The sequence below is a fragment of the Apteryx mantelli genome, chromosome 2, assembly GCF_036417845.1.
Source record: "Apteryx mantelli isolate bAptMan1 chromosome 2, bAptMan1.hap1, whole genome shotgun sequence".
Classification (NCBI taxonomy): Eukaryota; Metazoa; Chordata; class Aves; order Apterygiformes; family Apterygidae; genus Apteryx; species Apteryx mantelli.
The window spans coordinates 96,514,775-96,531,701 of NC_089979.1; the positions used below are offsets into that span (position 1 = coordinate 96,514,775).

Consider the following 16,927-nt stretch of genomic DNA (forward strand, 5'->3'; position numbering starts at 1 on the left):
AAAAAAGCATTTGAAAGATTCACGTGACCAGAAAAACAGAGCACGTGAGGGACAGTGGCTCCATAACCTACTGGTTATGGCACTCAAATGTAATTTTGACTCTCTTAGAGGAGAACTGTAAATCTTCAAATTTCTGGGCAAATGTTCTGACTACATTATTATAATAGTGATAAGCACAGAGCAACTTCTGTACTATCTTAGCTGATGGAAACACCTTAAAGAAAAACAGTGCATTTTGTTAGGGCCTGTTCCTGCTGTTGAGTGACACTAACCTGCATCAGTTAGAGCAGGTCAAGATATGATGCACAAAGGCAGATTTGGACATATCCAGCACCCAGAGCCAACTAAGACAAACAGGAAGGTGTGTAGTACATTTAGACATTCCTAAAATTATGAGAAGCTCAACAAAGGGGCTTTGCTTCAGTCAACACATTGGTCTTCAATGTATAGTGCTAGCCTACATCCTCAGTAGAGTCATACAACTTACTCTGTACAGAACGCACAAAGCTGTTATAACAACAAAGCTGTTAAAACAACTTTGAAGAGATTTCTCCAGATAACTATTAGATTGCAGAGCAGGAAAAAGGATTTGGCTAATAACTTTTCATTCTGTTCATTACAGCCACTTCCACAGCACCAACTGTGATGTTAAAATTAGAACTGTGATTTTACCTGTGGTGATTAAACATAGTGAGTAGTTGCATTATGACAGAAGAAAGACATGGTTTCAGAAATACCTGGCAAACACAAGTACCCTGAGAACATCAATGCTTTTACAGAGTTATGGAATACAAAATTAGGCACTTAAGCTCACTGTAGCTCACAGAGGTAAAGTGCAATGGGATTCAAACACATCTGGCATGCTGGGCACAGAGGTGGTTAGACCCAGACAATGAGACCTTCCAAGCACAGGAGTGCATCCAAAATCCTGTCCTCTTCAGAGCCTGAGTAACAGACTTTGTAAATTCATATTCCTGGGGGCCAAAGTGTGCTCTGAAAATACACACTTCATTCTATTTTGCTTTTCTATTTTCAAGTAAATTGACAGGTGGCTATGCTTAGTCTTCCATATAAATATTTGGTTAGAGCACCCAAAAAGAAGTGGAAAACGAACCCTTCTCTTCAGTGGGGCAGATACTCACACACAGAATAGTTATATCAGTAATCACTGAAAAAAATGCTACACAATACCACTTCAAATCCCCAAACATTAATTCCAGTACCATAAGCACTGAGCTAGAACCACTTGAGACAGTTTCTTTGATGTTTTGTGGCAGGACCTCAAAGGCCAAAACCAGAGGAGGCACAAAACCAAAAATCATGATATTGGCCACAATAATTATGATGACAATTTAGAAAAGTGGCATTTGTTTGATATCTCTTCTGCTTTTTGAGTAATGATTGCAGAACAATCTGATTTTTGAATAATGACTGCAGTATTTACAAATTTTTCAAGCTTACAAGCAGTATCAGCTGGGACTGGAGCCTTCCTAACAGAACCAGCCAAGCTGTGGAGGCCATTGTGGTTGACTACCAAGAAGACATGCTGAATATGAGACATTTCCCATCTGAAACAATGTAGTATCAAGTGCAAAGTCTGATGATAAGTTTATGAGATGAATGCTGGGACCTCAAGGCATCCCGATATAGAGGGGTTACTAAAACTCATTTTATACATGGACAAGACTGAAGCTCTGTAGAATTCTTGTAATCTAGTTCATTATTCATCTAGGGAACCGAAGCAATAATGTTACACTAGAGGGTGAGGTTTGCTTTCTGGGTACATATGTCTATTTAATTCCGACTTTTGGGGAATGCATTTAGTCAGGATTTATATGGTCTCTGGACATGCAGTCAAGACTTCCAAAGTAACACTTTCAATCCAAATAAATTCTCATTAAACATGAATCATTAGATTTACTGCACAGGGTCCTTTCTCCTTTACAATAGTGTTAAGGATGTCATATTCTGTGCGAATTCATTTGTGATGGGAGGCACAAACTGTGTTTGCAAGGAGATTATACCACCATCTGTAAAATAGTAGAATGTTGGGCAACAAAAATTAAAGTTTCATTTTCCTGGTTAGACATAACTGGTTAGACAGTTGAGGTAACTATAACTCTAGCCCTTAGACAATGATTGGGACACATGTCAAGCTAGTGCAAGCACATTTGTTATGAGGGAAAATTTGTGTCGTAATTGGACACGTGCCTCATGCAACCTTGAGTACAGCCTGTGCAGAAGGTGACTCTATGATAATTATAGCCACAAAAACAGTAGTTTGAGTTCTTGATCAATAAAGGTGGTTGTGTCAGGCAGTGAGACTCGGTGCCTCATGGTTGCGCCTTTCTGCCCTTTCCTCTAAACAAACAAACAAACAAACAAAACCAAACAAACATGCTTCTGCATTTTCTCTCTCCTTCCTGAGCCAAAACAACATAAAGACAGGAGTTTATCACATTGTCAGAAGACTTTCAAAAACAAGGACAAAAATCACATTGGTCACAGGTGATAAGAGCTTTCACAAAAACTCTTTTTGACAACTTGAAGAACTCATCAACATTAACGTTAAGCACTATCAGATTTGGCAACTGTAACATTTCTGAAGTTTAATAGCTAAGAAACAGGATTTGAAAAGATGGCATGAAACTTGCTAATTAGAAATCATTTCTTTAACTTCTACTTATAGCCAAATTTGCTCCAGAGTGGTCCAATCACAGAAAAATTCTGATCTCCTGTTTCAATATCCACAAATAACATACAGGATCTTTACACAGCAGTCAGGCTATTGGTTCCTCCGATCCATTACTCTTTTTGATCCACAAATCAGATTTTTTTTCTGCTTATCATAAGCAAGCAGAATAATGCAATTAAAGGTGAAGGGCAAATATAACTAGTGTTGCAAAAAAAACCCCTTTCAAACAAAGCTGCATATGCAGCACCCCATCTAGTCAGGTCAGGCACATTTCTGAATGAGAATTAATCCTGATCCAATGCAAGAGAATACAACTACATTTATCTGAAACATAACAGTCCCCTATCAGCAATAGACTGAGCCATAAAAAGACTAAAGACAGTTTTAGATACATGCTCAATATACGTATGTGTGTACATATGTATATATATATGTACATACCTGAGAGAATCAGCACCAAGCTTAGTCTTCACACCTTTCCTTATTATTTGATTTTTGTTTTATTAATAAGAACTAAACAATACTGATCTTCTCTACTGCTTGCTCAGTCATTCTGCTTTTCTCAGTGGGATTCAGAGCCTTCAAAACAGAATCAATAAAAATCTGCTTACCTAAACCAGTCTTTGAACTGATTGCTTAAATTAAACATGAGACATTAGGAAAATAACCTATTTAGTATGAGTGTGTCTTTACAGCAAAAAACCATTATCATCAATGATGCAAGCCTATGCTACTTTCTCAGAACGGATTTTTCATTGCAACTACTGATATTCTTAAACAGAATAATGGATGCAGTTGTGGAACTTGTTCACAATGCAAAGCTCAGCATCTAGATTTTGATTTCTATTTGTAGACTAGCTCTGCCTTCACTCTTTATGTGCCCTTACTTTCAAAATTGCTATGACAAAGAACTTTCTTGTTCTGTTTTAAAGTGCAAATTAAATCTTTCTTATGCCAACCTGGCAATGTTTAATAATGAATATAAAGTTGTACAGCTCCCAAGCACTTCTTCATGCAGTCCTTTAGACTGCCTACTAGCAGATCTTTCAGTCCCCAACCACATATTTTCTTGTTTCCTCAGCTGAATATTGAAGGATTTGAATGGATCTTTGAGATGCTATGCCACTAATCTTTTTAGTTTCAGGAAGCAAACCAACATAATGAATCCATCTCCTCGTACGTATTGTGCTTTCACAGTAGCGTAATTATAAATAGCCATAGAACTTTCTAGCTTCATGTTGTACTGTAAACCAAATAAAGCTCATAAAGGCTGCATTGTTAGTCCTGTTAATCAGCTTGTGATATGCTGTGTATCGGATAACAGGCAGTCTAAGTAAAGATAGAATGTGTCATAGCAGAGTTCAGAAATTTCAGGCTACTCTAGCTCATAAAAATGAATGAAACTAAGACTTATGAAATCAAAGTAAATCTGATTTGGAACTACATTTGGGAATTACAACACAGATAATCAGGAAGAACTTCTGAAAGACAGTTAAGAAAGGTGCAATCCTGGAACCAATTTTTAGGGAAAAAACATTTAGAGTCAGCTTCTTCAGCTTTCTATAGTTAACAAGTTTTGAAGATGCTAAGAAGGTATTTAGTACTGGAGAAGAAAATGCCTCATTTCAACTCTGTGCTTAAGAGCTATGTAAGCAAATATTGAGGTGGGGGCAGGAGAGAAGAAAGAGATGGCAAGCAAAACCAAGTATTTACTTTTCAAAACCACCTCCAGAAAAAAAAGCAGCAAACCATAATAAAGCAGCCTGAGGGGATGTAAAATAATACATTTTGTAACAAGGAAAGAAGCTGAAGCAATTGCTGCAAGTGGCAAAAGTGAAATATTTTCTTCACACAGTAAGATTCTAATTGACAGGCTGACACTAGCTGAGGGGCTGGTAAAGCCAAACAAGAAAAGACTTTAACAGTCTTTTACGTAAAATAACAAAAGGAAGGAAAGATAAGCAATAAGACAGACTACTTTGATAAAAATTACATTGTGAAAAAAACTACTGAGCAGTTATTTATTCTGATAATACATTAAGCTGGACATTGTGAACATCTCACCTCACAAATGACTTGAGCTAGCTTTAAAACAGCTTTGTGTTTTGAGAAATGTCAATATTTTTATGTTGTCTTCTGTTCATTTTTTTCAAGACACCCTACAGATTCAAGGAAGGAATGTAAGGGAGGAGAGAGAAGATTCAGTGTTTTCAGAATTAAACATGTTTTCCCAAACACAAAATACCCTGCATGAAGGGCATAGTAGAAAAGAATTCTAAAAGTGGTTGAACTCTGAGGGGTAAATGTTCCCTTCCTGCTAACAGCTGGCAGGACTGGTTTTGTGGCCAACCTGCAATTCAGATGAAGTATTTATGGGTCTGTGGAGAAATGCATGATGAACATTTTGCTGCTACTGTTCTGAGCACTATTTGTCAAAGAATTAGGCACTTCAGGTAATGTCTGGTAACTTTATCAATGACTTTACAGTCTACTACTTTTAAAAAGGGAACATCAAGAAGGCAAGTCATCTTATCATCATTTTAAAAAACTCCAAACATTTCTCAACAGATTTTTTTAAACATCCAGTGTGGAGTATGTCAATAACAGAAGAGCCATCCTGAAATTTTTGCTTAAGTAACATTTAAAGTAGTCAACTATTTTCCTCATATTTTCTTATTTTTCATTATCACATTCAAAATCAAGAGCAAAACAAAGAAATAAACTAAACTAAACTCAAATAAAATGGAATAAGATTCTTGTTTGTATCATGGAGACATATCTTACATTTTTTAGAACATATAAATTGTTTGGGCTTCATCATACGGCAAACTGAAAGGGAATGTCCTAAATCATGAATCATCATCAAGTAAAGCAAAACACCAGTGAACTACTTTTTGTTGTTCTAGAGACAGACTTTGCCATCTCTAGACACTGCTGACACCTTTTTCATCCAGACTGTGGTACAGAAAAATATGCTCATTTTGTAGACTGAATGAGAAGGCAATATGTGACTAGCCCAAAATTAGAATCATATGTTTGAATCTTATCTTCTAAAAGGATTTCAGTGAAATACAAAAGGATTTATACAACATTAGTCTTCAAAACTGAATTTTTAGTTCTTCAGTTTCTAAATTTGTTTGTTGACTAAACCATCATTCATTCACTCTACATATTGATACAACACTAAATAGAAGTGAATGAGTGATTTGGAAAAACAGCTAAGACAAACAAAAATAATGAAAAGGTTTTTTCTATATTTTTTCCATCAGTGCATGCAGATCATAGAATAAATATACAGGTTCCATGGTTGACAGTTTTGACCTAACTTTAGAACAGTATTAAAATAACTTTATTCACATTTTATGTAACGACCCAAACTTGCTGACATTAGATCAAAGGCAAAAGCTAGAATGTATATTGTTGTTTACTGTTTGATTCAACAGTAGAAATACAAGACAAATGAAAAAGAATAGCTAATCATATTTAAATAAAGCAAATACTGGATAGAAGCCAAATCAAAACTGATTCATCTTGCTAAAATCAATTAGTTTGAAACATGTAAGTAGAAGATGGAAAGAAGGGAAAGGAAGGTCCTGCTAAACCCTGAAGTGCATGTAGTATATATAATGTACACATCATACCTCAGTCTGGAGATATTCTCAAATTTTCAATTTAAACTTTGTAGATCAAATTTCTGTTATTAATGGTGGGTCTAACTGTAATGTTTGCATTTGGGTACAACTGAAATAATGCACTGGACATCAGGGTTAATACTTTTATCACTGAGAAAGAATTTTCACTGCTAAGTTAATTCTTCTACTCTGGTCTAGTCTTCACTGGTGCACTGCAACATTCATTTCTCCAAGACTAAGAAAGTTGGATATACAATTAGTAACTTTCTAAGTACAAATGTGCTCTACCTTGTGCATATACACCTTCACGCACACATACAGACACAAACTAATTAGGAGCTATGGTTCCTTCAATCTGTTTTAACTCCCTATGCATTTTCTTCCACAGCAGTGATCACACAGCTTCATGAGGGCAATGTGAATAAAAACAAACATCCTGCTAGCAGTTTGTATCAAGGGGATGATCTGCAAAACTAAAAGGTCTGTCTCCCTCTAAATTCACCAAAGCCTTCCTCAAATGAGGAGAAACTTCACATGAAATTCTACACAAAGATCAGTCCTGCCATGTTTTCTTCCTGTTCAGGAGCTCCGAGGTATTCCTGTGATGAAGACAGCAAAATTTCCTTATGTGCTCAGCTAACTCCTGAAAGATGGACCAGAAAGTCGTCAAGTTTATATTTTAGATAATAAGACCGCAAGAGGTGTTTCCCCTCACACACTTTGCCTGTTAAAAATACAACACAAACAAAGGAACTCTAGAAAATCCATCCAATCTCAGGAGAGAAAATAGGAAAGCAATTAAAAAGAAAAAAAAGATGATGATGGTGAACTGCTGGCTCAGAAGCTGAAGACTCTAGTTTTGTGTTGCATTGGGTCATATTCCAGTGGGAGAAGGGCCTGTTCAAATGGACCTGCCTGCATCACACAGATAGAAGGAGCTAATCTTCTTAGCCAAAGAGTATTTTAAATGCCTTCTTCATTGCTCAAACTAATAATGCATGGAAATCATGCAGTGAAGGCAAAAGTAGCACGAACTCACTGTGCAGGAACATCCTTGACAAGGAATGTGAAAAGAATGCATTTTTTTCAACTGCTTATGTGCCCATGCCAGAGCTTTGGGTAACAAGCACAGGAAATTAGAATATTCAGATATTAACGAGAAGAAATTTAATTCAGTGGTCAGTATAGAAACTTGTGTGATGACTTGCTTTACCGAACTTTTAAAAAACACTGTTTATAACACTCATGTAGTTGTGGAATTCCGTATTAGCAAGTATTTTGATGAGTAATGGGGTTGATAAAGCTTGGTTTCCTACAGATGCATGTCCTAAGCACACACACAAAAGCACACACCCCAGCTCCTACTTTCATATCCCTTTGGGCTTCACTCCTCCTCTGCATTTTCTCCAGTTTCTTTCCACTACTTTTTTAACTCTCTGCTCAATACAGTCAGTCTGCTTCCCATAAACACCAGCTGGGCAAGGAGCAACACATATCATGGCTGGTTCCAAGTTATCTCTCTGCTCATGTTGCAGCTTCTCCTTCATTAGTTTGGAACCCTCTTCTGCTTCACAGCAGCACATTTTCATAAAAATGTATAGATGCTAATAATCTTTGGGAAACCCTTTGTTAAAATTTGGTTGAAGTTGGCCAGCGGTCAGAACTTATTAGGGGCAACTGACAATGCAATCACATCAGCCTTGTTTCAGGAAGAAACTACAGAAGAGAAATGTTAGTAATTTTATTTGGTACCACCAGTCTTTCTGGTAATTCAGACACAGTATGCCTGTGGATCTCTGGGATAACAACAACAACAACAACAACAACAACAAATCTGGGAGTAGGCACCTTAATACTGTATTACACTGAGCAGGACAACAAAAGGAGTTTTTTCAGTATAACATCTCTTTCCAATGTGTGAAACTGCCCTGCATTAACATGGGAGACATATTGGCTAGAAGTCCAGCCCACAAAACCAATATCATTAGGATACCTATCATTTTTTAAGAAAACTTTCTAACATGAAATGCTGCACTCAAAACAAGGTTTCTCTGTTTTGAATGTCATTATGACCTAATCACTGGACTGGTAGCAGCTAGCTGCCTAGAAGCCAGCAGTTATGACTGGATTACATTAAATATGTAAAAGAAGAGGATATTCCAAGTGAGCAGTTATATTTAGACTTTGTTTCTGAAAGAGGCTATTTCCAGAGTTAAAGGAAATTATAAATGAAGCTGACTCTAGAAAAGTGTAAACAGCGCAATACAAATAAAAAGAAAAATCTCCGAAATGGAAAAAAATGTCCACATGTTAAGAGACATGACCATTTTGGCCAAAATTCTCCTCCTGGTTAAATGTTTATGTGAAGATGGCAATCAGGAAAATAAAAGTAATAGATGACAATACAAAATAAGAGAAACAACAATCTATACAAATTAGAAGTTTTTGCCAGTATAATAAATTCACATGGAGAGGTAAACAGTTGATGGATCTCCTGAAATAAAAAGAGTAAGACTGAATTTTGAAGGATCTCCTCCATTCTGCACTACCTGGATACTGGCAGGAACAATTTAGCTCACAAAGTAAAAATATACAGCTGGTCATTTTCAATATACTATAGATACTATTACTGATTCTTCTTCCTTCTGTTTAATGGCGTCAAATACACATTGAAAGGGATTCAGGACAAAATGAATTCTGGAGAATCTGATATTGAAGCATTCCCCCTATAGCAAAGCAACAGCCTGATATTACACTGTCAAGCCTTTGTGACCCATTGTAAGACACACAGATTATTAACACTTTAAAAGCAAAATATCAAAGGGTCAAACGGATTCCACAGCACAAATTGGAGATCAAAGCTACACATGCAGTCTCTAGCCCATGCTCAGATTATCACTCTACAAAATAATGACTGCTGGCATACAGAGATTACTTACTGCAAGAAAAGCAATGTGTGTCTGAGACTTTCCTACGAAGAATATGAATTCAGAAAACAGCTTGCAGGTTGTGTCACCTACCATACCTCAGTCATTTAAGTCATTTAAGGATGACATAGGGTTAGCTGTCTAAAACAACTTGCTTTTTTCACAGATACAAAAAATTCCATTAAAAAATCATCAATTTTGTTACATTAGGAGATAATTAAATCCGCTAACACTTGAAGGCAGAGTTAGCCTCCCTACCCTATTTTGAATCATAAGTATATCAAAATTTGTCAAGTAACATAGGGGAGGAAGAATATGTTCTGTTTAGATATGGTTTATAAGAAATGAAAATAAGACAGAACAAGTAACCTTCAGACTGAGACTCTCTCTTTAAATTCTGATGTCTTCCCTATTTCACATTGTTGCAAGCCATCTGTGAACTCATTTAAACAGTGAAGCAAAAGCCAAAAAGACATTGTCTTTAGGAGCAGCATACAGTAAGGAGAGTAGAGACTGAAGCTGTTTTGCAAAAATTCATCTCCTTTTCTATCCTCTCATCATGATTTTAACTGTATTTGAGTAACAAATGCAACATAATATTTTCCAGAATGTTCATACTCTTTACATTTTATTTTGCTGCTTGTTTCATGGAGGCTTTTTGTGAAGAGAACAGGGAAGAAGAAAAGAGAAAATCCTCCAAACATAGGAAATGTAGTCACCTGGAAAGTTGGAATTTAGGGATAAAGGTTTGAGAAAAGTTTCCCAGGCAGACAGCCACATACCATATTTGCTAAGGAAAGTAACTTTTCAATTATTATACTCTCTTATCCTTTTCTTCCCTGTTCCTCCCAGTACTCTCAGTATCATCCTGCATTTCTCTTGTATGGAAGACTGTCTTCTTTTTGGTCAATCACATGACACCTGTGTAAATCAAATCAAATTAAATGTTCCTGCTAGGGTTAAGAGCTCTACTTTTGTAACTGCCTGCACAGGGAAAGAACAATGGAGTCAGACAACCAAATGCAAATCCTCTATTTAGTAGCACAATGTTAGTTTTGACTATATTTGCTGCTTTCCTCCCTCATTCTGTTTCTTGATTTCAACATAAAATGATTTCATCATGATTACAAGCTCACATAACTCTTTATTTGCATGAGTTTCCTAATGATTCCCTGAGGTGAATTTTCAAATTTTGAGAGAGGACAGTCTTGTGTTTTATCAGGCTGAATATTATTCTCTGCTTTCAAGAACTGCAAACTCCTGTCAGTTCTTTCTATTCAAGTTATGTTTTTAATCATGATGTTTATGATTGTGGATCCTTAGGAGGGAAAAGATTTGTATTTCCTTTCCCCACTATCTTATACATGCTATTTCTGCTGATTTGCAGATACATATATTGCTGTCACTGTATTTTACAAGCTGTATCTAGGTTGCTTCCACTAAGCCTCAAACACTCCCCAGCCATGCTCTCATTTGCATTCTTTTATCATTTAGTCAATCAATATATAAAATCCTGACATGAAGTGGTTTATGCCATTTGAGGATTTATCTAGCTCCTGCAGGGTACTAAGCCCAAGCAGCAGAGAATCCCTTGATGTACTGATACCATTAATAATGTTTAAGACTTAGTCACAGCTGTAGTTGTTAAATACAAAGAAATAGATGCTGTCTGGTAGCAATATTTAATATCATTAAGCTACCACATACATTGACAAATACAGCCATTTAAAAGCAAATTGAAGCTTTCTAATTTCTTTTCCTTCGTGACTAAGCAACTGCATTAAAGAATTGGTTTTCAGACTTCAGCAGGCAGAACTTGACTGCAGATGAAAAGGATTTAGCACAACGAAATCCAGCTCCTTAAAACATCCTGAATAATCTGGAAGTTCCATGTGACAAGTTCCAAAATAGCAGAACTCCAGGCACATATTTCATCCTAGGCCATGGACTAGGCCATTTTATGAAAGATTGTTGCATGATAGTTTCAAGCTTTCTATTGCTTTCCCTGCTCTCCCCAGAGATACAGTATTATTTTGTTTCCATAGTAGAACTGATGTTTTTTCACATCAGAAAAGTTCCTGAAGCATAAAAAAAAAGGATCTGATATGACAAGCATTGCAAACACAGTTAACAAGCTATTTTAATTATCCTCCTAAGAATTTTGCATTTGCACTCTGATCATCATCTTCTTCACAAGCTTAATTATGCCTCATTTGCTCATTCTGTGCTAATCACAGTGAGTATCACAGGTGGAAAGAGGGGTCTGTACTGTAACTGAAACCTCAGGTAATTGCTGTATTATATTAATTTATTATTTTGCCATTCTTTTTAATAAAACAAGAGAAGATGAGCTTATCTTTGGACAAAATTAAACAAAAAATGAACCTTGGAGTTTGCTGGCAGTATGAATATTGATTAGGAAGCCAGGGCTTTTCCACAGCTGAACAGCAATATTGGCTGACTACCTCGTGTGAACATCCATCAATCTAAAGATCATCACTGGCCCGATGACCGAAGAAATGAAGAAAATCATACTGCTATCATCTGCATGACCATTTTAAAGATTAGTATTAATAAATTCTGATTCTTCTGTGGAGGAAATCTTTCCACAAACTTGACCTTTGAGAAAGCCAGAAAGAAGAGCAGCTGGGATTAAATGTGCTCTGTGAGTCAAATACTGGATACTTATCCAGTTACAATTCAAAATTTATGCACTTCTAACACTTTAAAGTCAGTAGGAATTACTGCATGGTGATTGAGGAGAGACTTAGTAAAGACCTCAGTGCATCATAATTTAAGGCCTGGTGCATTGTTTCTTCTAAGTTTGGGTAAGGCCTGGATTGGCTCATATAGAGTGATCAATCTTTATTTAATTTAGGTTGCTTTTTGAGATACATCTATAAACTGTATTTAATTAACCTACTGAGACACATGACCACTGTTGCATACTCACAAGAATTTTTAGCACAATGCCAAGCCTTAGAATCTAATACTAGAAAGAAATGGCTGTCAGTCTTTACACATAACCACTGACCTTCAAATCTGTGATATACTAATTACACAAAATGTTAAGCTTGAAAAGCATCAAATGCTAAGTTTAAAAAAAATACAGAATTACAAGGTATTCAGCATTTGAATATATGCTATTTGATGGCTTACCTGAACCAAATTCCATCCTTTTAGAGATTCAGCAATGATAGAAGTAACTGTTGCACATACGCCACCAAAAACCATCAGATGGTTAGGTCCATATTTTATTGCATCATAGAAGGCTTTGAGTCCTTTTGCATTGTCACACTGGAAAAAAAATAATGGCAATATTCACCATCTCAAATAACATAATTAACTAAGAAATAAACTATTAGGCAGGGGAAAATTTCAGGGGGTTGAAGGGATATCTAGTATACAATTTACAATATATAACATTTTATGGCCCAAATATGAAAAATTTGAGCACTCTGTTCTGGACCTCTAATGCACTATATGTAAAATAATGGAAAAATCCCTCCTTACATCTTTCAAAATCTCTCCTGTCTTCCAAGCCAAAGCTGTGACATCTGAATTTTGATATCACCATTTGACAAAGAATAAAAAATCAGCAACAAGAAATGATTACTGAAACTTTTTCTACATTCAGAGCTATTATTTCCCACAGCAAAATTTGGAACTTAATACTAGATGCTAGAAGGACTTCTGTAGTTGGAAGACAGTTTAGCAGTACTCTTGATCTCTTTTTGTAAAGAAGATTCTATTCATAATGAAGACTCCTAAGTAACCTTTCCTTAAGGTCAAACTTCAGCATTCTGTACCAAAAAAATATAGTAGAGAGCCTGTCATTTAGAAAGACAACACAAAGTTTTCAAATATATAAAAATATTCTTTTAAAGTGCTATGAATTAATTTATCTGATCTCACAGCTGACCCTGTTTTGAGCAGGAGGTTGGACCTTCTCAGGTCCCTTCTAACTTGACTTACTCTGTGATTCTCTGGCAATTAGTTTGATCACTTTTTCAAGTGTAAAGAACTTTACCGTAAATCTGAGCTTTAAAAGTGAAAAACAAAGAGGATCCTAGTCAATATTGCAAAAGATATGAATATCGGTCCTGGATTAGAGTAGTATCAATCTTTCGTAATATCTTATGTAGCCATGGTTTAATTCCAGCAGAGCATTAATAAAACATGTCCCTAAAGTTCAGAATTTAATTCCAAAACATACTGGCAGTCAGGGTTCCCAACAGGCTGCACAGTAGATGCCACTGTTCCCAGGAGCAGTAGAGTCTTTATCTCTCCATCTTTTTAAAACATAATTCTCTTCCTTCTTTTCCCTCCTCTAGAAAATCTTCTTTAAATATAATCTTTATAAAAACTATGGTACACTACCCTCCAATGTTTCATTATAGCCATTCAATAAACCAGTTCATTTACTATCAGCATCCAAGTAGTAACTGCATTGCATTCTGTTGAAAGAATAAAGATTTTAACTAAGAAGTTTGCAAGCTTACATTAATCTTCTTACTGAATTAATATTCTAAAAGAAAAATTATTCTATTTGCATTCTATTTGCAAGAATGGAATTACTGCCCTTACTTATTCAAAAGGATACAGTTTTGCACTGCATAGATTTCTTTTTAATTGTATAATGTATTATAACTTTCCCCCCTTATTACGTTAGATATATATATCCAGAAAAAAAAAAAACCAAACCACTGAGTGTGGCAGAGGCTCGCTTGTCAGTTTGATGGATTGGTGGAAAACTCACATAGAGAAAGAATTAAAATTGTGATTACTGGAGCAAGCAGTGTCCTCCACCCTTCCTTCCCCACCTCCCTAGTTAAATATCAGTTTATGCTTATTCAAATGCAGCTTGAATGCTCTACTACTTGCTTAGTTCTATAAGCAATCAAGGAACCAAGGATGCTAAGGCTTGGCACAATAAATGTGAACTTATCTGACATTTAGCCAAGTCATTTCCCTCATGCACCTCACCACTTCAAGCTGCAGCAACAGAGATTATTCTATTGGTTTTCATATCAACTCAAAGCCACAGAATATAATTAATATTTTTTACAATTACGGAATGTGTTTTCAAGGTTTCACTGAGTAACAATTTAGGAAGAGTACAGGTCATGTATGAAAGGAGGAGGATGCTGATAGTAAAACAACAGTTGGAAACTGCAGCCCATGAAGTGGTACACAAAAGGTACAGAGAAATAAAATGGTAGTGTACCTATGGTACTCTATCTGAAATAAAATTCATACTAAAATTCACCATTATATCACAAAACACTGATGGATTTTTAACTAATATTTGCCTGCATATTGTTTCTTTAGACCCTGACCTCGCTGCAGTAAAGTAAATCAAACTTTATGCAGCTGTAAGGATCTGTGGGATAATGGTCTATGATTATCTGTGATCCTCCCTGCTGTGGGGAAAACAGTGGATACAGGGTGATTTGCGGTCTGATGCCCATGTTGGTGAGGGGTGAGGCAACGCCCAGGGCAAGGCAGAGGTCCCACCACTCGACTTTGCTCCACCCAAAACGACACCTGGGGCGAGGCGGGAGTCTTGCAGCCTGGTGTTGTTGCTAAGGGCAAAAAACAAAAAAGGCCAGCAGCCACTGACACCCTCTGCTGAGCTCAACAAGGACCAATCATCCCACAGTGTTTGACTCAGCCCCACCTTGCCAAGAGTATAAATTCAGTACATAAACGATCCTCCATTTTGAGGACAAGAACACCGACCTACGGCCGGGCCAAAGGGCCTGGACCTCTCTCCTCCCCAAACAGGGACTCCTTCTTGGTAAGGTTTACGCCTCCGACAATGTTGGACGTTACCCCGGGAAAAATACCGTTGCTGAAAGCGCTTAATTATCAGTTTGAACTCAGAAAAAGTAGAATTTGTTGCAGTAAGTGCATTTATCACCGGCAATCCTGAACCTGTTGATCTGTTGCTTTAATAAATTGTTTATTTTGATCAACTTTGCGAATCTGACTCAGTGAAAGTCCTTTTGAGGAGGGCTCTGGCAGGCAAATGTTGATTACCCCTTTTCCTCCCTTCACGTGACAGTAGCAGGATCCAAGCAGGCAGATTCCCTAAGAAATTCAGGATTGCTGATGATAAGGCTTTTTCTTTGTTATTTATTTGATCTTTTCATGTTTATAAAGATATTTGCACAAAAACATTGAACCCTTCACAATTCAATTTTCAATCACACAGTGATTCTCTTCGAAAGGCATGCTGAATGCTTCTTTTATCCTCCCTAAAGTCAAAAGCTTCATATTGCTGAAATATATTACTGATCAATCCAAAGTACTTACTTATGCAGTTCTACTGAATGCGATTCAGCCATAATCCTAGCATGCTCTCATTGTTGTTCTTTCTTCCTGATTGGTCTCAGACTCTCTGTGTTTTAGCCCACCACAAATAACCAGAGGAGTCAGTCTGCTATTTGAGCAAACTACCAAATTAGTCCAAAGTATGTCCCAGAGATGAACAAAAAGAACTTAAAACTGTGGCCACAAGTGGAAAGAAACAAAGGGAAAAAATGAGAAAGATAGGACAAAGCAGAACTTCACATTTGTTTAATGTCACATTTCACAACATACTCTGCATATAACATTCATCCCTGAAAGCAACAGAACAGTCTGTCACAAGCTTTAAAAAATAAATGTTCAGATAAAAATAATACCTCTATCTAGCCAGACAGACAAGCCATTACAAAAGGTTTCTCCCTGCCTCTAGTCCGAGGAACGTGTTCCCCAACCCTTTTTAAAAAACATGACTTTTTAGAGATCCCAGAAGGCCACTCTTGCTGCTTATGATCCTCTTTTACCGAACCCTAATGTAGCCCTAAAGTGGGCAATTTAAACATTGTTGAAAGGCAACAAGTACAGATGCCAGAGAAATGCTCACCATATAACCAAATGAGTTCTTGAATCATGGTAGCCAAGTGACTATAGCTAGCTCCATGAGCAAAGCTATGCAGCAATCTAATTACAATACCACAAAAGCTTGCATAACAGGCTAAGTGTACATTCAAAAGCAGAGGCTGCAGAGTCCTGGCTGTATGCAGCTGACAAGAAGCTGACTGGCTTATTATTTGGAGCGTGACTAACAACAATGAACGGGAAAGAATCCCTCCTAAAATGTCAGGCACTTTAATGATAAAAAATATCATCCGAAGGAGCCAACGCTGCTTTTGCTAGATAGTTTTGCTCTTTCACCTAAATTGCCATTAACACTGCTATTTTGCTAAGCTGAACTGCAGCCAGGTCACTTTTGACTCTCATATAGGAACAGACAAACACGCTGTGCTGTTGATCTGGACTGTCTGTTGAAACACTGAGGATGGGCATAATGCATTTGGTTAGAGGAATCTAGTACCATAACTGTAACTTCAAATACTTGTGATTTGGTAAGTGCTACAGTTTTCTTAGGAAGAAAACACACTAATTGCTGTGTCTAGTCTCATTCAAAAGCCAGTAATAAACCATGTAACAAAATGAAATAATTATATTAAATGTATCTCTTTACATATTGACTTCATGAAGATTATATGGACAACTTTACACTGAGAAAGATCAGCAAAGCACCAAAGGCCTGTAAAGAGTTTTACCTCTTACTGAAGCAAAAACTTACATCAGAGATAGAGCCTGGCAAAGGTATAGTTCCC

General features: G+C 36.7%; 1 protein-coding gene across 1 annotated transcript in view; it reads right to left on the minus strand.

Annotated features, from left to right (window-relative positions):
* GABBR2 (gamma-aminobutyric acid type B receptor subunit 2) overlaps positions 1–16,927 on the minus strand; it is a 470,259-nt gene that overhangs the window by 354,374 nt on the left and 98,958 nt on the right. The window contains exon 2 of the mRNA XM_067292420.1: positions 12,414–12,551. Coding sequence (XP_067148521.1) covers positions 12,414–12,551 — 138 coding nt within the window. The remainder of the gene's footprint in view (positions 1–12,413; positions 12,552–16,927) is intronic.